This window comes from Phasianus colchicus, chromosome 8 (genome assembly GCF_987193195.1).
Source record: "Phasianus colchicus chromosome 8, bPhaCol1.hap1.1, whole genome shotgun sequence".
Lineage (NCBI taxonomy): Eukaryota > Metazoa > Chordata > Aves > Galliformes > Phasianidae > Phasianus > Phasianus colchicus.
In genome coordinates this window covers 13,837,712-13,863,454 of record NC_143443.1, presented here as the reverse complement: position 1 = coordinate 13,863,454, position 25,743 = coordinate 13,837,712, and the positions used below count along the sequence as shown (strand labels likewise).

Sequence of the window (25,743 nt, the reverse complement as noted above, 5' to 3'; positions counted from 1 at the left end):
CCAGAAGCAAAAGACTGGTTTTGCATGATCTAACCATAGTACTTGAACTGCAAAAAGAAGTTCGGCTTTAAGATTTGTTATTTTTAATAATGAAGATGTCAGAAAAACACATGAATGATCAATATGCAGCTTCTCATAAGATGATCAATACGTCAGTTTGACCCTGAAGAGATATATAATGCTAAAAGTGGCACTGGAACACAATTTCAATCTATTGATAAAAGTCCTCATTTAACATAAGCAAATCAGCAGACGTACTTTGTTAGGAAAAAATAATGAAAATAATGTAATTGCCCAACTAAAAAAGACAATAGCCATTAAGCCACCTAAACTTTTCAGTACAAAGGACTTGATTAGAATTAATAATTTATTTCCTGTCTTACACTTTCCTTCCCACCACTACATAAATACTTAATAGAAAAGATTTGACTCACAGCAAAATATGTCTTAAAAAAAGTAGCCATGGACACAATTTCTGTTTTCATTTTAACCCAATCTAGTTAAAGAACCTCTGGGATTACACAAATTTTAAATGGGATTTGAAACATTTCAGCTATCTGTTTAGTAAATACTTGGTTTTTATCAACAACAAAAATTACACAGGAGACATCTTACACTCCTGTGAATTCCACAGAAAACTCTTTTAATTAGGTATGATTTGACAAGGCTATAAAATAATTATATTCAAATAAAGTGAAAACCTTTTAGGTTTTTACCAGAACTTTAAATTACACGTCATCACTATTTGTGACTCTACTTGATACATACCTGCTTCATAATAAAAATATTTGTTAAGTTCATAGAAGAAGAGATCAGGAGAACATGAATTCACTTCTGTCTTTTAGAAGTACCACAAATCCCACTGCATGTCTAGTTCAAATGTGTCTCAGGTTTACAGTTCTGACCACAATCTACACATATCCTTACACTTATTTTCCGAGTAGGCTTCCATTTTTGCTAACAAAATGGAATTTCTCTAATTTCCTAAAGAAAAATGCCAGACAAAATAAGTCCATAGTTCTATCATATAATATGAATGTGAATTTACTAAGCTTAGTCTTCAGAACTCAGAATCATGGTGTCAGAATACTGAAACAGGTAGAGGCAGGAGATCACTCTGAAGCTATGACAGAAAAGACCTTCCTTACTTGTTGTCTCTGCTTATCTTTGCAGTGGGAATTAGTCTGCTATTTTAGTTTTAAGAAAATTGGTCTTGACTCAGTGCTGCTGCAACAAATCAACCACAAGTCCTCCACTAATTCTGGGACACAGTTTTATAGCAAATGTTCTTTAAAATACAAGAATAGAAAATTACAGAAAACTTACAAGTACTCTGCCAGTTAGTGTCTGGGCAGATATCATGACTCCTGCCCAGTCTTTCACAGAGGTCATCCATCCCACTTCTGCTGCCACATTCTCCTCTTTTTCATCTGTTGGTTTGCAGGTCCCGTCTGCCTGCGTATCTCCACCACCATTGATCTTCTGGGCCTCCTGCAAAATAAGTGTTTGGATTTGATAATGTTTAATAGTTTGACAACTGAAGTCAACATAGAGTTATTGCTAGGAAATGCTATGAGCAAATTTATGAACAAAATAGTCATGCTGGATTTCAGCTACATGAAATTAAGCACCCCCCTCAGCCACGTATCCTCATCAGCAGTAAAGTGCTGGACTAACAGACAGTATTCTTCATTACATTGAACTCTAAATGCATATATTTGGCATCAAATATGCTCTATGTTACTTCCTTACATGCAACATAATCACCAAGACTCTTGTATGCATTTACAGAGCTACACGTAAAAGAATTTAAGACATATACTGAAGGACTGTTTGATCTATTAGTTCAAAACAGTGTATACTAAATGTGAACACGAAATACACACAATTTTAAATTACTATCATTACAATTAATTATCTGGGTAAGCCTTCACTAAGAAGCATTATGTAACAAGACAATAATACACCACCGAGAATCTGCAGGGAGCTGCCACGCTATCATCGAACCAGTGTTTCAATGAAAGTGTGTAATACATCACACTGAGTGGCTCTCATAGAACAGATAGCTAGAAATTAAAGAGGAGCCTCAGCTGCACTAAGCTGACTGATGAGTCACACGCATTGGAATTCAGATCAGTCTCTCACAAATGCTGCAGCAAGGATTTAACTGCCTACTATGTGCTACAGTCATGGATGCTGCACAAAAATCAAGGGAAATGACAGCAAAAGCCAGTTAGATTGTACAGCATTTAAAACAGATCATATGCAAATACCAGACTGCCGTGAGCATGCTTTTGGTGACAGCATAATACTAATGACTTCCTAAATACTAGACGAGTTAAACAAGAAAAGCATAGGGGAGGCAGCAAAATTCCATGCTAAGGTAATACTGAGCACTTTAACTGCACATGGATATACATTAGTGCTTCAATAACTCAGCACAGACAAACACTGAAAGATCTTGCTTAGAGATCGTTCTCCTATAGGCAACTAAGAAGCAAAAATATTGTCATCAACACTGTTGGGGACTCCTGTTATAAAAGCAAAGATGTTTGACATTGGTTGAGTGATTATTACTGTAGTAGGAATACTACAATTATTGAGGTCATAATTTGCAGCTGTGAGATGACCTTGAGGATACAGATGGTCAAAAGCAGAGTGGCATTTCTTGAAAGCAGTACTGAACTAATAAAGCAGTTACACTGAATCTGTCAAAAGGCAGTGGAGCAGCGCTAAACATGTAATATGGGGACCAATAGTTCTTTTTGTAGAATCTCAGTTTTGCATCGTAATTATCTAGCCAGATTCTTGCCTGGTACTCTCCTAATCGAAATATAGGCTCTGTCTTCTTACTAGCAATGAGCATGATACGGTCATATTGTTTATAACAAGTTTCTCACAGTTAAAAGAGTAATTTAGTGCTTTCTAAGCAAATAACCAGATAAAAGATAAAAGCTACTCTGTATTTGCAAAGCTGGATCTCATTCTTTGATAAATATGGATACAATTAATGAAATGTTTTGCACTCAGCACTGAAGAAAACATACCACAGCTTTATTCAGTTATGAAGTACAACCTAAAGAAATGTGCAATTGCTTAGACAGAATATTAGAAAAATAAAGTAGAAGTAGAATATTTATATTTAGTCAATATCCAAGGTCCTGACCCCTTCTCTGAGGCCTCCCCACCCTACCCATGGCATCACAGACGAAGGTCTTCAGTTCCCCACAGCCCTACCAAGCCAACAAGCAGGGCCCATTAACCTGGCCACCTCATAGCTGTCCATCACTGGAGCTGATCCCAACCTTCGCTATCCTGGGCTGACACCTTGGCCTGGCCCAAGAGCAGCACCTGGGCACCAGGGGCTGCTCCCTGCTGTCCTGGCTGGGGCAGCTCTGGCTGCCAGCCCAAGTCTGCAGCAGTCAGACTGCCACGGATTTGTTAAAATTACATGTGCTCCACACTACTTAGTTCTCTCTTCCCACCAGTTTATCTGCCTTTTGTGACTGTTAAAGCTTGTATTTTAGCCTGTAAATTTTTCACATCAGATTTTACTTCACAATCCTCTTCTGTGAAGCATGTGGGCCCCAATTGGCTACACACTTGCATACACTGAACAAACTTATACTGGGTATTAATGCATAATAGGAGACATGTAATTAGCTCTTCTTCTTGTATAAGAAACTGAGACAGTAATTTGGTGCCTAAATCAGTCACCCATTAAGTCAGAGGCAGAACAAGGATGAAACTACAGATTTTCTTGTTTTTTTTTTCTCCTAACATTCCTATTTGAAATCACAGGCACACACACCTTGCTGAAAAATATCCCTAATTAAGGGTTTTGTTCTAGAAAGTCACATAACCATAGGAAATTAAATAAAAATGTCTGAACAGAAAAATCCATTTTATGGCAGTGAACTTTAAAATATTAAGGTTGGAAAATATTATTGTTGCTTACATGTTTCGTACCCACAACCTTCTTGTCAATGTATCAAATAATTTACAAGACATAATAATTAATAAGAACATAAAAATAATATTTCCTAAAACTCTATAAAACTAAATAAATTACTTTGTTAAAGGAGAAAGGTAACATTTTCAGTACGTTCTTATTCTCTAGAGCTCTTTGCAGTTACATTGACTTGTGGTTGCCAATTGAACATAGCAATAAGATGTGAAAATTCTATTCAAAATATAATTATCTAAAGATACTGAAGTCTGTAGCACTGGGGGAGATGTATTTATGTACTTATACTACTTACTTTGCCTCCTCTAAAATCTCCTCTACCCATTGTTTCTTAATTAACATACTCAGTCTTTCACTGCAAAGTATCCTTTGGAGAAGAGTCTCATGCTCAATTACATATCAAGCCTAACTCCTGCCATTACTGTAGCTATGACTAATATTCAAGCAAATTATTGTCATGTAATAATCATATTTAGTAGGAGTGTTTTCATATTTTTCATCTCCGTGGCTTACTTAAATGCCAATTAAATATTAAGGAAGGTTTATTCCTAAATCATTATGCAATTTGGCAGAGCTCATTAAGGGAGATTTGAAGGCCACTTTCATTTACAGTGTGTATAAATCAGTCCTGCTATTAACTGCACAGTTCTGTCCTACTCCATTTCTTCACCCCAAAGCATTAACTAACCAACACTGCAACCTGAAAAAAAGGTGCTTAACAATAACCTGACAGTGATGGTAATTGCTTAATTATTTACAGGATCAGTAGCTACAAGTAAGACAATACTATCTTCATGCAGTCTGCTTACCTATTGTTTCACAAAGAGCTCATTATTTTAATTACTTGATGATAGGAACATTCAGGTAGATGAAGTGAGAAGTATATTTTATCATATATCTTTTCTGAATTTAGTGACAAAATAGAACACAATGTATGATGAGGAGGGGAAAGGAATGCAGGCAGCAGGACTCACAGCTCTAGTAGTGGTTTGCCACAGTCTTGGATCAGAAACTTAAATGTTTTGTCTTACATTTTCAACACTATTTGTTTAGATTACATAAGCAATGGGATGCCTAAACTTAGTTATCCTAAGAAAGCAGACTTGAAAAAGAGAAAGACACTCATGAAAGTTTTTCATTTCTAAAAATTTAGTCCCTGGCTGCTTCCCTATCTCTCTCTCTCTAGAATATCTGAACAAAAACAGAATTACACAGACACTCCCTTCAACTTAGAGCTACATAAAATAAAACAAGAAAAAATTATGAATACTCTCAGTTGATGCTTAAGTTATCTCATTTCTCAGAACCCTAAAGAAGGAAGGCAGTATGGTAAGAACTCTCTGAGCCTGGTAAGCTGTGTTAGTAAGTGTTAGTATAGAGAAAAATTTGATTATTTTTTAAAATATGTTAGAAAACATAGGAGACAGGGAAGTAATGTGAGTAAAAATAACTGAGATAAAATGTGATAAAACAAAAAATCTTGATTACCCAAAATTTAACTAGTATGACTATGATATAAAACTCATGAAGTATCACTGTAATGGGAATACTGAGTCATGCCTGCATCACACACACTGAAGCAGTATGGTCAATTAAGCAGATACTTAAAAACAATCTATTTAAGGCCATGTAATTATTATCTCGCCATGTTGATAGCTTAAAACAGGGGTCTAAAAAGCCCAAATATTATGCTGTGTTCTCAGCAGCTGTATAACATACCGCACATGTCAAAACATGAGGTATCAACTGAATACTTTACCACAACAGATGTTCTTAATCCGTTATAGCTACCATCTGTAATTTTCATTCTAAGTAGTTAATAAATGCCAGTTCATTCAGTGCAAAATAAATAAATAAAGACAGAAAGAAGCCGTTTGTCTGTTCTACTGCAGTTTATCCAACAAAGGAGTATGACAGAATATTAACAACAAAAAAAGCAGATAAGGAGGTGAGAAATAAATAGCAAATAGCTGTTAGGTGATGTACAAATTTCTTCAGAAACAGTGAGTCTTGTAGGAATGAAAAAGCAAAGGCTAAAGTAATGGAATATCAAGTAAGAGGTATTCTCTATAAAATGGCCTATCCACAATACTTCTTAGAACGTAAGGTTTGTAGTCAATACTAGGTTGCATTGACGTCAGGTATCACACTGTAGCTACGGCTTGGCTAGTATAAAAGGATTAATAATTGATATACAGAAAAACATTATTCCTTTCACTGAATAAAAGGCAACAGAATGATCTGTGGAAAACATGACTGATGAGATAGCCAAGCATTTTTAACTCATAAAATATTCACTGGTCGTGTAACCTGGGTTTTGCAAATTTGGCAGGATAAGAAAAATTAAGTCCTAAAAAGATTTCAAAATTTTTCTGACTATTATATTTTCTTCATTTTTTCAGAACTTCCTTTCCAGTCCTTAGTTACAACCAGAGCCTCAGTTTCTTTTCTGACCAAAAACTCCCTTGCTGTGAAAGCTCTAGGACGCAGGGCCAAACGTTTTCTTTTTCCAGTGACAAGCTTCCTTGTTGCATTAGCACATACTTTCAATAATCCTAACATATTTTTTCCACGTCCTTCATATTTCCAATACGTTATTTGTTTAAAATCTTCTTTTCATTGTTTTGACTGACAAAAAATTGCTGTGGTAGAGGAATTAATGCTAAAACCTTGACCTGAGAGACAAAGGAAACTACTTGAATAAGATGCAGCATTCCAGCCATGATCCACAAACAGTGTAACAATATGTCAAATTATGGGTTCCTAAGTATAGTTCTCACTTCATAATAAAATACAGCAGAGAACTACATTATCTGAAACTTTTAAGAAATTACAAAAATTCCTAGTTAAACATTATATGGCCTTCTAACACCAGTTTTTAAAACAATAAAAATTAATGAAAGATACTGAAGAAAGGAGAGCACAATTTTTACAACTGAAAATCTAGGATACAAAGTCATTTCAAACTTGTATGCATTTAAATGGACAAACGGAGTGGTTTTTAAGAACTTATGATGCTTAGTACAAATTAGCAAAGTTTTATGGCCATAGCTATACAAACATTGACAACAGGTTCAGAAGTTTCTTTGACCAGTTTCCTTTCTATTTACTCATAAAAACAAATCTATGAGCTTCTCTTTGTTACTTCTGGTTGTATAATCAGACCATGCTTATAGAAATAAACAGTAAATTTGCTACAAATCTACATAGCAATTTACTGTCTGCAATAAACAAACAAACCAGACAAGTCAGTGATCTAGAAGTATTCACTGAAAGTACTTAACAAGTTTTCAAAATAGCATCCACCTGATACCCACAAATTTATTTTCCTTTTCTGTACTCAACAGGCTATTCCTTACTAATTTCCTGTAAGACTGAACTATCACATTAAAATCTTCTCTAAAGCCCCCATTCAATTATAAAGGAGCAAGGAAAAGGGCAAAACAAGCATATCATTTTAATGGGGACAAAGCTCAAATCAAAGGAAACATATCATTATCATAGAAATAGATGTATTAAGCAGGTCAGATACTTACTATGTAAGACAGAGGATTTATGTTTAAACAATCTGTTTCATGATTCAAGCAATATATTGCTACCAATTGTTCAGAAAGTGTATTTTATAAAGAACTTCAGAGTAGCCATGCCAGATTACCAACATTTAATATGACAGATATTAAATTTGTAAAAATATATATGAAATAATATCAGAAGTGGCTGAGTTATCAAAATTGTAGAATGAGATTGGCTGCTTGATGGAAAAACATAAAGTAGGGAAAAAAGGTGTGTACTTTTTTTTTTTTTTTTTTTTTTTTTTTTTACATCCTCCCATTTTGTTTTCTCCCTAACAGAAGCAAAATCAAAGAAAACAAAATTGCAAATAAGTGATACAGGATATTATCATGAAATGAACACTAACAAATAATTCACAACCCATTGACTGTTTAATCCAACAATAACTTCTTTCTGCCACAGATGCTAGAATATTTGATGTATCAATAATTAATCAATAATTTCTTACAAGCAATAGAAAAAAACTTATTGTCCTCATACATAACTAATTTTTGTGATACTACGCTCACTGCAAAACAAAAGTTTGGAAGCACTTCCTGAACACAAGAAAAAAAGGACTTAAGAAAAAAATGACCTAAATCTTTTATCTTGATTATAGGAAGTATTTCAGCTTCATAAAATTTTGTCGTTGTTGTTAACATTAATATGAAACTCCAAAAAAAAAAAAAAAAAATTGCTTCAATCACCCCTTCATATTCCTTTTCATTAAAACTACTGTTAAAGGAAGAGTAAATGGAAAAAAAGGAATTATTTGATTTTGCCTAATTTTAAGACAAATTACCAGTAAATCTTCCTTATACCATTCAAATTATGAAAGAACATAAATGGAGATAATGAAACTGCAGAAAAGCCCCTCTTCTACCAGGAATGTTCATAATTAGAAGAGATCATTAAAAAACTCCAGTGGTAGAAGTTTTATTTTATTAACAGACATGTAAATTCAATGTATAGAATATTCTGTCATACTGCTTTGCAAGTGAAATTAAATTTCTCAATATCTTTCCAGTAGCATGCTTTTCTCCATCCTGCTTAGCTGCAGAAGAGAATGCTTTTATCTGTTAGCAAACAGTATGCTTTCTTTCATGATACTGATTTTACAATACTTTCTTCTTTGTGGAACAAAAAATGTAAGAAAGAATGAGGTGACAGACTGGATTGTAGAAGGTAATTCTTTCTACCTCACCTTTTCTCTTTCCAAAATCAAAGTGAGAAACAGTACAGTTAATGGTATGTTCCAATAGAGTAATTTTCGAAGAGCCCAGCTGCTGCGTATTACAGAAGATGAGAAAACTAGAGCACCTAGAACTAGCAAGTCTTTAACATCCCTTTCTGATACTCAAAAATCACAGACTCGATAGGTCAAAGAAAGGCATAGCACAGCTTTAGGAACAGTTGCTAACCACAAGGCACTGGGACTACTCCAAAGCTGGTATCTTGGCCCTGGCATGACAGATTCAACTTCTCATTTTCATGAACTAGAGAACTCCCTAGAAAAATTGTTCACAGAAATCTTAGGCACTCATTTCATTCAAATCAAATGTTTTCATGTGGGATGAAAGGACATGAACACTCGCTGTTTCTATTATAAAAATAGGGCATATTATTTGGGAGTATAAGCAGTCTTTCTTGAGTCAAATAAACTTTATTTGTATTTATATTCTTTATAAAGAGACTTAAGATTTTTCAAGAGATTTTAAAGCTAGTAGGATAAAAAAAAAAGAAGGAAGAAGATAGTGGGACAAAAATAACTTCGAGACTCATAAATGTAACTACTAGGTATTACCATTAAACATGTAGATCAATGTTGACTTGAAGAATACAAATGAATATATAATTACCTTGCAAACTGGCCAAAACAGTCATCTCTAAGGACTTTTTTGATTCAGAAGTAGTAATACAATATTTATGTTTATTGCATTGAAACTACAAAGGAGGTTAAAATGAATTAAAAGCAGCTCCGTAGGATATAAAACCATATCTAAGCCTTTGCTGACTTAGGAAATTAAGTTCCAGCATGTAGCATATAAATATTTGAAGAGCAGAAAGTCAGCCAATAAGTAATTAAAAATATTTAATATCACACAGCACGTTTCACCTCAAAGATTATAGAGTATAATGTGGCATTCAAATTGGAAGAACTTTATGGGAGTTAGAGTGAGACAGAGCACATAAACAAATAGGCAGGAAACTGGAGGAAAGGTACAGAGCTGTAATTTTCAAAAATTTAAAAATGCAGATTTAGCTGTAAAGCAGCAATTTAAATCGTTATTTTGAAATCAGTAAGCATTTTGCCCTAAGGACATCTCAGACTAAGAAATGTACAAGTGCCATTACTTAATCAAGTTGCTATGACCTTGTTCGTTATAAACTGCTAAATAAATTATTTGTGTGCAGTCTTAAACTCACGACTACATTACACAGAAAACTAAATGGATAAAAGTTTTTAAACCTACAAGAACAAAAATTTACTCTTACTAATAAATTTCTTTTAGGTAAAATAGTGAAATCCATTTCACTTTCCAGATGACAAATTCAATAAATTTCAAGTGAATTTCACTTTTCAGACAATAAATATCAGCATCAAAATTATCCAGAATTGTTTCTTGTAGACTACATATACAGCAACCAGTATATTTATGATGCAAATAAACAAATAGCTTCTGAAAATTCACAGACACTGACTCAAATCTAAAAAACTTCTTGTTTGACTTGCATACTCTAGCTCCATAAATTTTAATTCAAACCCTATAGAATGAGACCAAGCCCAGTAAATTCTCTATGGCTTTCTTAACCTTATATTGAAAGCTGCATTATAGGAAAAATTAAATCTACCTAGCAGAAGCAAAGCAATATGAAGGACTGAATGAAAAAAAGAGACAACCAGCTGGAGACAGAACCCAGCACTGCATATTAAATATCTGCTTCCACAAAGACATGGCATGGCCCCAACATAATCTGTCACTTAACAATTCTTGATTAAGTTTTTGGGGTGGTTTTCTTGGTTTGTTTTTGGGTTTTTTTTTGCTTATTTCATTGTGTGTTTTTTTTCTGTTTGGTGGTAATGTTTGAATTTTGAGGTTTGATTGGGGATGGCAGGAGGGAAATTAGATATAGAGAGTGACAAGGAGCAGACTGGATTGCAGCATCAAATAAATAAGACCCATGTATACAAGTTTCTGAGCAGCAACATAGGCCAGGAGTAACAACAATCACTGCGGTAGCTGCTACAAAAATGTTTAATGTGTCCACTTATCACGTCTAATATTTTAATTCTAAAAACAAGGTAAAGTGCAACACAAGTGTCAGTCAAAATTAATTGACTTATTAATGTTCTGCAGTGGCAGATTAAAATTTCACACGTAGTAAGGTTTTCACCTTCGGACATGCACTGGAGAACTGGTTAAACTCTAAATGTAAGATGATTGCTTGTTGGAGTTTCCCCCTAGTGTCTTCCTTAGTATTTGGAACTTTAGGGACTTTCTTTCCAGCATTTCAATCAACAACCATTAGCAGGAACATGGCATAAATCAATGATTCTGAGATCTGAATATTCAAGAAAAAGAAAAGTAGTATTATGAGGTATATAAAAAACCTCAGATTTTTTTTTAAAAATAGGAAAACAAGAATGGACTGTCATTAAGAGCAGAGTCTATGTTGCATTTCAAACTAAATTACACTAAATCCAACCTGAAAGTCAAGATCTTAAAAAAATTTAATTTAATAGGATTATTGCCCAGTACTGTAAAATTGCCTAAAAATCTTTCCTGAATTAAAACCATATTTCTGGCCTCAGATAATTTGCATATCCCAATTATCATCAGTTTAATCAATTTATTTTAAAGCTATTTGTAAAAGAGTGGAAAATCTCATTGCAAGCATTTCAGTCTCTGTAATTTTTCAACCATTGCTAACAAGCTATTAGAATAGGTGGCATTCTGTGATTTACAACTTTCATGTCATTTAAATAGTGGGAATAACTTTAATCTGACTGACAGAGAGATCAGCTCCTTCTGTTATGAGTGTACCCGTGACGCACTGCTGCAGCTGATGCTTGACCATGACATTGAACAGAACCCTTGTAAGCGATCAGAAGGCTACAGGAAAATAAAGATACATAGTGTCAGTTTTTGACTCTCCTAACAGAAAGACTTGTATTTAAGTCCTCCTGCTTATACAAGAATGAACTTGTCTGTTGCAGACCCTGGAGATGAAGCTTCTATTGCGAAGGGTCTTTTTCTGAATGAGAACAGCCAGTTGCTCAGAGCTGAGAATTGATAGGAAAAGTCCCCACATTAATAGCAGAGGTTAGGAGAGATGCTTGACAGGCAGATGTCTTCAGCTCATGATTCTGCAGTTTTTAGCTTCAAGATTTACCAAACCAGCAAATATTACATATAACATAAGAATACATTACCAATGAATATTCAATCTATCCATAAATTTCACATGACACAGCAATTACTGTCCACTGACAGGGAAAGATAACAGAGATGAGAAGGTAAGTCTATTTAAATATTTAGCTTTTTCTGAGATTAAAACATAGAAGGAAAGAAATTAAAGGATAATAATTGTTAAATCATCACCGAGTACTGAGTTTTAATTTGCTCAGCTATCAAGTAGGACAGAAGTTGACAATGATCTACAATAGAGTTAATTCTACTGCAGAAATTTCAGTCTTGAAAGGTGGAAATCAGCTATGCCCTTTGTTTTTATCTTGCAATTTAGTGACAATCTGATATTACATTTATTCATGTATACATACATGAATTCCTATTTTTCTTCTGAATTTTATATAAATTATTCTGGTTAAAGAGTCTGCAGTATCATAAAGATCAGTTGATGACTTACAAACAGCTCATCAAAGCAGGCTGTCACAGTTTACATTGTTCACGAGCTGTGTTTTACAGAACCTACTCACCAGCCTGAAGCCTTTGAGTCTTTCTTTGTTTACAGTGCTGCATAAGTACCTCATACAGCTTCCCAAGGATGCAGGTGCCACCCATAATTTTTTAATTTTTTTTTTTTTTAAGCATCCCTTAATTATTATTAATGAGAAATGGAAAAAAAAAAAAAAAAAAAAAAAAAAAAAAAAGAAAAGAAAGTTGCCTGTTTTTCTCTACTACTTCTCTGAGTACTACCACCTCTAAAGGGAGCACAACCTGGACAAAAGAGATAGATTAATGTAAATAACTGTTGTGAAGCATCACAAGATAATAATAAATACAAAATGATACCACTCTGTCCAGACCTATGGCAGTATACAGATTAAGCTGTATCTTCTGACTAATCTCACCTCCATTTTAAACCTGTTTTTTCTAAATGTAACGTTTCTTAAACCTCTGTAATCTTTCTGTTTTATACACTCATGACCTCTAACCATGTTAAGATGTTTATCCTAATGCAGTAAGAATGATGGGAAAGAAGCCTCTGAGCTTCCATTTAGCTCAGTAGAACTGACTAAGAAAAATGGTAAAATATAAGATTTGTGAACTAAGACAGTTAATTAAGGAGATATGAATACACAGGGGCTGCTCCAAAAGTAATGCCTCCTATTTTATTGCGTTGGCCCACAAAACAAGAGGCAGATGCTGGTGATATCGCAGTACAGGCTAAACCTTCTACTGTGCAACAGATGGTAGCAGAGGGGCAGTCTGAGTGTCTGACAAGAAAATGCAGATGAAGCACTCTCATGAAGGTGTGTCACTGAATTCCTCCATGAGGAAAAAAATGACACCCACTGACATTCATCAACACTTGCTAAACATTTCTGGGGACCAAACAGTCAATATGAGCACAGTGAGCAGTGGGTGGTGCATTTCAGCAGGGTCACAATGACAGGAAAGACAAGTCCCATTCCAGTCAGATTTTTATGAGTATACAGGCTCTTGTTCATTGATGGTGAAAATGCATAGCTAATGGTGGTGACCATGTTGAAAAATGATGTTTTGTAGCTCAGAATTTTTCTATCAAGTATTGTCATTGTACTTTTTGTTGCTGTTACCATAGAACTAAGTAGGAGGCATTGCTTTTGGAGCAACCTACATACCTTCCTTCTTAACTCTGAATTTACTGTTTGCTTTGCTGAGGGATGTGGGATTGAGTCACTGTATAATATTTTGTCTTTTTATGTCAGCAGATTTGGCTCAGAACCACTCTCTTCATGATAATCTTGTTCTACTGTTCCTATTGATTGTGGGTGCACCAAGTACTGAAAAGATGATCAACAGCAACACACAGCCTTCTGAGTGAAAAAGCCAAACCCAGAGAAGGAGCCAAAAACTGAAAGCAAGACTGACAGCAGGCACTGAGGTCACCCTTCAACTAAATCAGATCTTCATGGGAGATTACATGCCACGTTATCAAAGTAGTTACAAAGCTTTAACTAGAAAGATATTTTTTGCTAGAATAAAAATATAGTTGTCATTTAATCATTTTTAGCATTAGGCAAGGTCTAAATTCTGTAGTGTGCTTGGCAATGCTAGTGCAACTGGGACACCAGAATAATAAAAGCTACCAGATACAGTATCAGGAATTCCTGAAACAAATCCGTCACTTAAACAGTTTGCTGATGAACAATTTATAAGAATTAGGGGGAAAAGTGAATTTGTGGAAGCTATTCAGACTCAAATTTAGATGTATCAGATGTACAGAATTTATTTGGAGAATGCTTCACTATTACTTCTGCAAATATTTACTTTGCTTCGTAAACTAAGTCATAAAATTTAAATACAGATTTCGAGATCCATGACTCACCTTACCTTGGGAGAAGAAGAACACAGCTCTTGCTCCTGGTTGCCAAATTAGTGCAAAGGCCATACAATTAAATTATATAACGAGCTAATTTCTTACACTATTAATTCTAGGTTATTAGAACACAACTTTGCATCAGCTTCCTGACATCTTAGAATATTTCACACCCAGCATGCCAGCGATGGTAGCATCATGGGGGCTTGCTGTTCTCCAGACACTGAGCTCAGAAGAATGCTTTCATTACTCAGAGGTCTAGCAACAGTGATATTTAGTAAAATGATCATTTTAAAAAATGTATGATTTTTCTGCTGTGCTCTGCACTCACTGTAATCAGCAAGTCCTGCTGGAACCCAAGTGGGGGAAATTTTTCATCCACAAAGGCATATCAATTATGAGAATACCAGCCCTGCAGGAAGCCAGGCTCAAACTGTTATTAGGTAGGCTGTTCATGAGATGACTGGAGCAAAACAGTAGAAAAGTATAAAATAAATGGACTACTTAAAAGAAAAACTAAGATTAGAATTGCATAGAATTTGAGTGCAAGTCCCAGGACACCACAATAAAATTGTTTCTTCCCTCATTCCTTCACTGGGATTTGGAGTTGTTTGTTTGGCAGCTTTTCCAATTCATTCTTCAACACACATTCACATGCATTCTCCGTGTATTTTATAATACAGATAATTTTCAAAATACTGATATGTTAATAATTTTGATAACACCTTCATCCTTTGAAGTGCAGTCACTTTAGCTGCTAAGCACATAAGACTGACAAAAGATAACCTAATTGATGCTGCTGTCTCATGTATGAAAAATTATAAACCATTACAGCAATAAAAAGTAAATACTTCTACAAAACTTGCCTTGTAACTTCTATTAGGCACAAAGTCAGCAAAACACCAGTTCTGTATCTGATAACAACACACTGATGACTGAAGAAACATGATTTGGCTGATTTTGAGAAGGAATTCCTGCTGAAAAAGATTTGGTAAGAGCACTTATATCAAAGAACTGTCCTCCCAAGAATCAGGACAGTGTCTCGGATGAAGAATGATTCTAGCACAAACTTACTGGACACTCAGAATTGAGATCCTGAAGAGAACCCAAACCTGGCACGCTCCAACTACTGGCATATAGACATACAATCTCAATGCTGTGACCAAAAAAAAAAAATCTCCAAAAAAAAAATTTCTTCAGCTTATCACTAATTCTGTTAAAATATATTCAGACATACAAACAGTGCTACCTCTGATAACTAGATCTTTTAGTAACTCTTCTTCAGCTATCTATAAAATCTTCGGAGCTCCCAGAGGAAATATACTTCCAAAAGAAACAAATAATTTTGCTTTCAAGAAAACACGCATACATGTCTCTGAAGTAGTCTTAATGCTTCCTTTTAGTCCTATGAGTCATTGTAATCAAAATGTAGCTTGTTAAAATACCCACTTTCTTTAAAATGTGATGAGAGAACACTGCCATCAGAGGACTTCCAGGTAGTCTAATTAAAGGTAAAATCTCTATTATTAGAACACACAGAGAAGAAATCTCATTATTAAATTAAATGAATTCTGAGCCAGGGACCTAGACAGTAATAGTATAGCAATTCAGAAGAGCTAAGGACCAGGCCAGCAAGTATGAAGACACATTCCCTCCAGGACAGGACAAAACATATTGCTCTACAAATAACACCAAATGGCTTTAAAATTCTTCTCCTTACCTACATAGTATTTGATCCAACATACGCTATCTTTATTACCATGCCTATTTTATTATATTCCAGAACCACGTCCAACTAACTTATAACATATAGTGCTTATGCATACTATGTAGTACTTACAAAAGCACATTCTGAACAGGATTTTTTAGCAAGCTACACAAAAAATTAGTAAGACTGTAGTCAGTTTTCAGTAGCAAAGATAGCGTACAATCTCACCCCCAGAGAGTTCACTAGATTTGTAGATTTCCAAGGGTAAAATATACACCTCAGCTTTGAAATGGGAAAATCACTAGCACCCTGATTTACTTGCTGCTTTGCACACAAAGAATTAGAAACAGTTGCATTCTGACCTCTTCAACCATGCTGTGGAAAGTAACTCAGACATACTATTTACTTGCTGACTGCTTAACCCCCTCTCACCAGGTAAAAGAAACTGTCATCCAACCATTGAGAAAGGCTTGCATTGTTCAGTACATGCAGTTTTAATATTTCACAAGGGAATTGCCATATATTCTCAGGTGTCTTTCAGTCAAAATAATTCATATTAGTAAGCACCCTCAGTTTTACAGCCACATATATCAGTCAGTAAGCTCACTTAGTTCTACTGATTCAGTCTGGGAACAAAAATATATCAACTACTTGCCAAAAAAAAATCCCTGCAGTTGTCAACTAGTGATGTTCGATGACTACTAACCAGCTTGTTATTTCTGCAAGATGAATACAAATGAGATGTCTTTGGCTTTATATAAAGGAATTTAAGAATTCTGTGACTAAATCCATAACCAGAGAGATTTCAGTTCTAGCGGAAAGGAAAAAAAAGAAAATGTAGTTAGAGACAGCTACACATTACATATGGCAATATAGCACGTGTATTTAAAATATTGAAAATAATAACTTTACAGACTGTACAGAAGACTTGGGTGAGTTTCACCACCAATTTTCATTAAATGCAAATTAGCAGCTTTGTTCTTTCTCATTTCAAGGGCTCATAGATTGCTACGAGTACAAATAAAAATAACTGGAAAGAACACTGAGGGAAGATTCGGTGGACTTCCCTAAAGGGTTAAAAGATCTTGTTAAAAAGATTTTTAAAAAAAAAATGTTTTTTATAGAGACCATAAACAAAGCTGAAGCAGCAAAACATTAAATGTCACCTGTAAGTAATGAAACAAAACTTCAAAAACATTTTAAAAAATGAATATCTGAATGTATGTAGAATAGAAAAATGCTCCCACTTCCATAAAATTCAAATGATCAAGAACATGCAGCTACCATGATGTACTAATTTGTCAAGTTTACAATATTCCATTAGAGAATAAAGGACATAGGACAATTAAACAAATGGGATAAGCTGTTAACTACTATGCTTGCTCTTTCAAACGCAAGAAGAAACACTTGTGCACAAAGTTTTAATTCAAAGAAATTTCTCTGAGATGTATATAATTCAGATTAAGTCTATTTGTTTTAAATCTAGGAAATAAAGCACAGAAATGCATAATTTAAATCTAACTTTCAAGGAAAAAAAAATATTATTTTGCTATGATAATTAAAACAAGCTTGGAAGTCAGTTCAAAATTTTATAAAAGAGCAACACACTTTTTGCACTCATAATTTCTCAGGTGAAATGCTAAGTTAGCTGCATGGCTACAATTTTATCTGTGTATTAACCTTTGCTCTACTTTACCCATAATGCATCAAGGTATCCTCAGGAGAAAACTCATGGAATAAATAGAAAATATTTTTCTGCTCCAGTATTTTGCTGCCTAGGTTAGTCTTCAGCCACATTAACAAGGAAGAGCAAGAACAGTAGCACATTTAGGGTGTGGTAGTGCTGTTCTGGGAATAAACTCAGGGTTCTATTCTGCAAGGATGTTAATTCAATATTACTTGTAAGTACTAAAAAGGAAGCTAAAAGAAATAGTAAATCCTTGGAAAACATAACTAGCTTGGCTCTTGTAGGATTCATTGAGACACAGATTAATAGTGAAAATTACTTTATGCCTTCTGTCCATGTTAAAGAGCATTATTTTCAAGTGAAAATCATCCCTCTGCACAGCAAGCTTAGACTGCAAGTAATCTATTAAGCACCTTCCAGAAATATTAATAATAAGATATCTCCTGCAGTGCTGCCTCCTTTCACAATTCTAGAGTTTGTTATCAACTGAAATACAAGGTAACACATGTGGAAGAAAGAAGTCCTCTGTGCACAAATCCTTTAAAATGTTACTGAAGTTTGAAACATTTAACTCAGCATCCTAGATAGAATTCAGAGATAGTATATAAGACAAAAACCAGCTGCTCATAATTATTGGGAAAAAAAAACCACAAGTATTTTGCAAGTGAAAGGAAGTTAAGAATGCTGCCATGGTAAAGTTCAAATATAGAAAATTTTATTTTGTCTACTGAAAATCCACTCAGTAATGAATTCTCTACTCCTTGGAGAAATCTCCCTTCACCTTTAGATTTTGTATCTTATAAATACAAAGATAGTGGTGTCTTCTGCTGTAGACTTCAAGTCACTGTGTATATCCCCTTATTTAAAGTGTTGTCTTTCTCTACTAAATTTTACAGATTATTTCTAGTCTGAAAGTATTTCACCTTCTGCTCTGAGTGGAAGTCTGTATACTGTAACAATGGTATAAATTTAAGGTTATTTTCTGATTCAAAATCATGTGAGTGTTTTAAAAACACTTTCAACAGACACTGCTCCCCATCTCTTATCTCTAATGCAATCACACTGAATGTGAGAACTGGAGATTGCATCAGTAATTTGCACTTTTATCAGTACCCAGTATTTGATGCTGGGTGCACTTAAAAACCATTATATATACTACATTTAATGACAATCTTCTCGGGATTTCCCAGTGTTGGCTCTTTTATTTTTTCACCTTACAAAATAAGAATGCTCTGTTCATTTCACAGCATGCTTTTTGGGTACAAATGAATTGGCAAAAGAATATCAACATCTTTAGGAGTCAAAGAAAAGCAGAGTTAAGAATAGGAAGTTTTTAAAATAAAACTGTTTATTTCTCATCAATAGTTCCCATAATTCCCCTTAACATCTTGACTGTTGTGCTTTGAATTCCCTTTTGTCCTCCAATTATCTAAAATTACAAGCTATTTTACATTTTTCATGCCCACTATATTGTTCAGTACCTAAGAACAAATTTTTCTTTTGCAACATTAACATCAAATTATCTATTATGCAAACACAATTTTACATGTGAGAACCCCTGATTATTCTATAGAAGTTAATAGATATGTTTTTACCATACATATATATTAATTTTAAAATTAAAAAATTAAAAATTCCACATCTCTTTAAAAGCCTTTAATTAGTAATGACCTCTCATTGGCAATATTTCACGGCTTCCAAAAGAAGTTTCCACTCCTGTTAACAGGTTTGCAAACAGGATAAAAAGTTTTTCACTACCACCCCTTTTTATTTTTTTCTTTTTCCAATGCTGAAAGAAAAATTTACCTATTTATATTTATTTTTACCATGCAAACACAAGAGTTTTGTGTTTTAACAAGAGATGAACAAATTATTTTAGTTGAGATATGGCGTAGTCAAAATAACAATTTAAGACTGATGTTTCATTCAATTAGTCACAAGCAGAGCAAACAAATCAACAAGCACTAGCAAAACAAATGAGATACAAATGAAAAAGTTGCTTGGAGCCAATATAAAATGTACTTATCATAATGAACAAAAAATATTAAATCAAGAGTCTCCAGGCTGATAATGGGCATGCAGAAATGCAAGTCTAAATGCACTGACATATTCTCAGACTCAAAGATGTCTCAGTTAAAGAGAATAACGTTCTCTAGTCAGTAAAATACATCACATTATAATGAGAAGCATTATCTAGAAACTGAATATTCTCAAAAGATTGATAGTCTAATATATAGTAGAGCAATGCATGCATATCAATACAGGAACACAAAACTACCAGTATGCATATATATATCCAGTAAACATGTACAGAAATACTCCAACAGATATCAAGTAAGTTTTTCAAGTTGCTCACACTTTGTTTCTTCCCAATGGAGGACTAATCGAAAAAATAAACAAACTTTGTTTCATTGGGTTGTTTTTTGGGTTTGTTTATTATGATATTCCATAGAATATCAGTGTACTTTCCTAAGTACCTAAGTGTACTTTCTACTGAGTAGTATTTGTATATTTATCTTATGTTGAGTGAACAACTGTGCAAACTTTATTCAATAACAAGAATGTCATTCTATCAAAGCATTTCATTACATCTATTGTCTATCCCAAAATTATTTTGAGCTTTCACAACTTTAGTGTCCAATTCCCTATTAAATGATAAGTGTGTGTATGGAACGTATTGAAAAGATAAACAACCTATCTTCTAAAATTTATTTGTTTTGTTTTGTGTGGTGTTTTTGTTTTTGTTTTTTTAAATACAGTAGGGGTTTTTACATTATCACAGAACATTTTAGTAATAGTTCCCAGAAAGCAGATGGGAAGAGGTCAGGGTTTTGTTTTTGTTTTTGTTTTTTTTTAAATGATGTCTAATCTTGCTAGTAAATACATCTAATTCTGGATTGCCTGACAAGCAATAGTATATATGGTTGGATATTATCACTACTTACTGGGTAAAAAAGGACTTTGAGAAATACACAGGAAATGTTTCTTGCAAAGCAAGCTTGGCATAAAATACTTATAACGCAAGATAAAATATAGAGAATAGGCAATGGATCAAATCTCAATAACTTTAATACAAATTTAGGAAAAGTCTTTCTACCTAAACAGTCTGCTAAGTTCACTTAAGTTCACACAAAAAAAAATGTATATAATTATTTAACCCCAATGATAGAGTAGCAACGCACACTGCATCATGCATCAATACTGGTGATGCTGCCTAGCTGATATCAATTCCGTACACTGTTAGAGTGCCATTCACCCAACTGCTATTGGTTGCCATTCTCTACTAAGAGATAAAAAGAAAGATGTTAAGAATGATCAATTTTGGAAGAAGGATTCTATATGCATAGTAAGCAGCTGCCAGTAAGCTGACACTTCTGCAGAAATTACAGACTGAAATCTACTTAAGCAAGTCATATGACTTTTTGCAAAAAGAATGAGAAAAACAGGATTCTGTAATTTTATTAACTAGAATAGGAACAGTGGGCTTGAGATCCAGAATTCACGTACTAACAAATGTGCAGACTAATTTCTCTGACCTCTTTGGACAGTTCATTCTGTACTAAGCTATCTAATTTTGTACATGCTCACTCATCCTACAAATAGAAGATGGAGGGTAAAGCACATCTAGAGATAAAATAAGCTTAAGGAAGTACTACTGTTTTTCAACTGTTAGTTTTCTATAAAAGGAAAATTATATTCAATCCCTGTCATGAGTTTGCAGCTAATCATGCAAATGACCAAATTAAAGTTTTCTAATTCATCACAAACCACACACCTCTACAGAAGAAACAATATTAAAATTTAGATTTTTTCCTACAACAGCCTTTTCAAACCAAAGTTAACACAAGAAATACTTTGGAGCTTGATTTTATTTTTTATATAAATAACTTTCCTTTCACTTACCAAAGAATAACAACGTAGTGCAACATTTCCTTGACATGCATACAAAACCTAAGTACAATGTATTATAAAACAGGAGAATTGCACTAACAAAAACACCACATCACTATCACTATCACTAACAGACATCTGGAGAACAGAAAGCTAAAGGGCGGAGGGACAGGATGAAGATATGGAATTCTGACAAGTTGTGTTCATTAACACCAAAAGAGAATTTTGAGAGCTTATTTTGCATTTTTCCAACCAACCAACCAAAAAAAAAAAAAAAAAAAAAAAAAAAAAAAAAAAAAAAAGCAGGTGCAGAAAAATAAAAAGCAATAATACAAATTCTGGTTACATGTTTTAAACTACAGCACTAATGAAAGGAATAACCTTCCTGTTCATGTGATGCACATAAGCAGAACCCCTTGCCTGACAAAACAAACCATATACACTTTAAACTACTTCTCATAAATCTTGTGCATCTCCTAGATGTCATCCTTTTGAATTAATCTCATGATCCTTGGTGTATGCATGAAATGTATTCCTGATAGTCTGAGTCCTTTGACAATTTCCTAGTCTAATTAGCTTCCATTGAGCTAAAAAACAGACTTCTTTCCAGTAAATTTAGCCCATGTCCTCATTTGTTCCCCTCTTTAAAGAGAGAACTTCATCATAATCAAAGCTGCTTGCTAAGCCAGCTGTGGCAAGTTTGTAAGACACTGCCTTATCATAAGAATTCCTACAGTAAAGTTTTCCAAATGGAAACTGATAACCAATTTCATTCTTTGATTAATTTGTGTCTACTACCAGCAACCCAGAGCAGATGTTTAGGTTTTTTTTAGGATAAGTATGTTTGAAGATGTTCTCAGTCAAAAATAATAATTAACAAGCAAATAGATGAGTAAAATGTCTATCTACTATTTCAGTAATTTAAACTAGTCTGGAAATCAGACTGGTTTCCTGTCTTTCTAAATTAAACAGTGCAACACATTTTCTGGAGGGTTGCTGTGTCTAGAAAGGTGACAGCCTCTATTATTTTAAGGAAACCATCTTACTGAAAACTATAGCAACTTACAGTTTTCAATTCTTTTTTTGGTTGCCTACAGAATAAGAGGTGAATATTAGCCTGAAGTTAATTAGTACCATTAAATGATGCCATCTGCTATAATTTCTGAATATTGAGATTTTGTTTTATGTGTCAGCTTTGCTAGCAGCACTCAACTAACTGAACTATTGCTGTACCAGCCAGCACTGCACTCAGGTAAGCATATTAGCCACCACATTATAAGCAGAAATGTGGTATGTCCAATCCTAGTACACAACAAATACAGAAGTATTGAACCACCAAAACCATAAAAGACACCTAGAGCACATTTAAAGCATTACTCTGGAGTCTGAACATTACCAAGCAGCTACTAAGTTAACAGTGACAACTCAAAGGCTACGTGGGACAGTTCTTTGATGACAATAAATTTAATATTTAGCAGCAACACTTTTGTAAGATAATGTTTATAAAACACAGAAATAAGGCTGAGCTTTGAAGTTCCACCGCTGAGGATATTCACCTTTCAGAAGTCAACAGACCTCAGAAAACACCTCTGAAAACAGCACATCATGGTTGTCTTTAGATTCCTACTGTACCAATGAGAACTCTGTTAGTTTTCAATTTCTTTCTTTGGTATATTGAAATATTTTCAATATTTTTCATATAATTCTTTTTCTGCTGATAATTATGTCAAGAATACAATACGTCTACATCAGCTTGAATTACAGAAGCTGAGGTTTAGATCACTGAACTCAGTCTGTACTCATTCAATATTTAGAAAGTTAATGAACAAAAGGACTTTATCTCATTTGGTTTCTTGTTGTTATTTCCTCTCTCTAGCACTGCTGATTTTAATGACTGCTATGTTGGAAAAAAAAAAAATTCCAATGTTATGGGAGGGGGCAATATTCCTCATAATATGGAAGAACTGAGGAGACCTTTTATCACATTTTTGTGACAACAAACGACAGTGTTTGAATTTCATCCTGTAAAATAAAACCCAGAGGTTTCCACTGTATGGGGAATTCTCTCAAAGATTATGTTATGTTTTTCTAGTATTTTCAAAATGCACTTCTATATTACACTTTCATATTTATCTCCATTGGTCATAAACATAACAATATGTTTCTGAGACCATAAAAATAAGAGAATATTGACACTTCAGCATTTTTTTCTTTATTTAATGGAAGAAGAAATGAAGCTATTGGGAACTTATAAAATAAATTGAGCAATGACTGTGTTTCTGTTAATTATCCCTCTGATAAGCAATTTGGTGACCTATTATGAAAAAAATAAACACACATCAAAGAAAGCCACCATTCTTGGAAATTCCTTCTTCATAACTAGTTACACCTTGACTTCTCTGTGAACACACTTCCACAGAACAGATTATTTTTAGAGTAAGGCATGCACATATGATTTTGTTAATAGCTTTAAATTGACCCAAGAAGTGAAATAAATTACTATATGATACAAAGTAGTTAGTAAACTGATAGCTTGACAACTATAAATGATTAAAAATCTACCTGAATGTTTCTAATTTCCATTATATTCATAATTCACATCAAAAGGAACACGAGCAGATCACAAGAACCTTCACTTCAACTTTAACTGAAAAAGTACTAAAGATATGACAGACACATGGATACGTACTCGTCTACAAAGTATATATTTTTAAAAAAGCAAAAGCAAAAACCCAAAGATAAAGGCATTTCATTGATGGAATTTATTGATGAAACAATGCCATGTGCTCTATGCAGTTTTAATTTGCTCAGGTAACAGATGTTCTGTGATATCTGAATACAGATGTATGTAGAAAAGGGCAAGAGGAAAGCAATTTTCTTCTCAGTCTGACTGCACCCTCTTGATGATTTGATTTCTAGAGTAAAGAAAACATCAATCTGAAAGTCTGAAGCATCCTATATCACACTGATGAAGCTATGGCATCACCAGAGTCTGAAAAGCAATAAGAAAAATTTCTTTTCACACACGGAAATGCAAGTATCTATTAATTGCCTACAAAATACAAGATTCCAAAAAGAAATTTTAATTCACAAGCTCTAGAAATGTATAGTCATACAACAACAGAGTTGGAATTGACTCACAAGCATCATCAAATCCAACTCCTGTCTTCACACAGAACCACCTAAAGATCAAACTCTAGAGAGCATTGTCCAAATGCTGCTAGAACCCCTACAAGTAAAGGCCAAGACAACTGCCCTGGGTAGCCTGTTAGCCTGTTCCTGAAGCACGATGCAGCAGATGCTATGAATTTGTTTGGGTTCAGAAAGAGACTCGGTGGGCTCATAAAAACAAAACAAAACAAAACAATCTGAAAAAAAAAAAACCAAACATCTGCAAAAAAGTTGAAGGTTTGGAGAAGAACAGAAAGGATAACTGCATATGCCTGTCTTCTCTAAACTGTCATCTATAGGCATCCATTTTGGCTACTATTTGCAAAAGAATATCAAGCTACATTAGTCTTTAATACCAGTCTGCTCATTATGTCTCAATAAAAGGGATCTACTTAGATGTTATTGAAAATAACGTTTAGTTTTGATTTAGTCACACTTAAAAATAAGAAAGCAGAGCAAACAAATCCTCAAAGAAATTAAACGCTAATCAATAAAGCTAAAAGGATTATAGTCATTCTGTGTTATGTGTGACATACACAAATGCAAAGCTTTATGCCAGAAGTTGCAAGTTATACACGTGGTTCTGATGATGAATATGCTTCATGAGTTAGCTAACTAACTTCTAAGTTGGTGGCTATCATTTATTTAAATTTTGGAAGTATTGCTGTATAACAATGTTTTCCACACTCATCACTGCTTTTTTTTTTTTTTTTTTTTTTAAACTGAAATTTATCAGGAAGCACAGAAAGAAAATGTACTCAAACTGATTTTTAATGACATTTTGACACATCATAAAATCGAAACGTGAGAAGAGTGCATCTGTAGCTAGTTAACAGTGCAAACAATCACAATCTATACTTTTCTTTCATCTACAAGGCAGCAAACTGATCCTGACCTCAATGCCTTTCACACCAAATAGCTGCAGACCACCAGACAGCGCTCATGAGCTTTGGTCTGACGTACAGAATTCCTGAATGGTTTTTTCTAAAACATACACAAATG

The 25,743-nt window shown here is 34.0% G+C and overlaps 1 protein-coding gene across 8 annotated transcripts in view; it reads right to left on the bottom strand.

The window, feature by feature from the left end:
* Window positions 1-25,743, bottom strand: part of KCNMA1 (potassium calcium-activated channel subfamily M alpha 1) — a 446,296-nt gene that overhangs the window by 321,857 nt on the left and 98,696 nt on the right. For all 8 annotated transcript variants that reach the window (XM_090144990.1, XM_090144991.1, XM_090144985.1 and 5 more), the window contains exon 2: window positions 1,327-1,491. In XM_090144990.1, coding sequence (XP_090001116.1) covers window positions 1,327-1,491 — 165 coding nt within the window. The remainder of the gene's footprint in view (window positions 1-1,326; window positions 1,492-25,743) is intronic.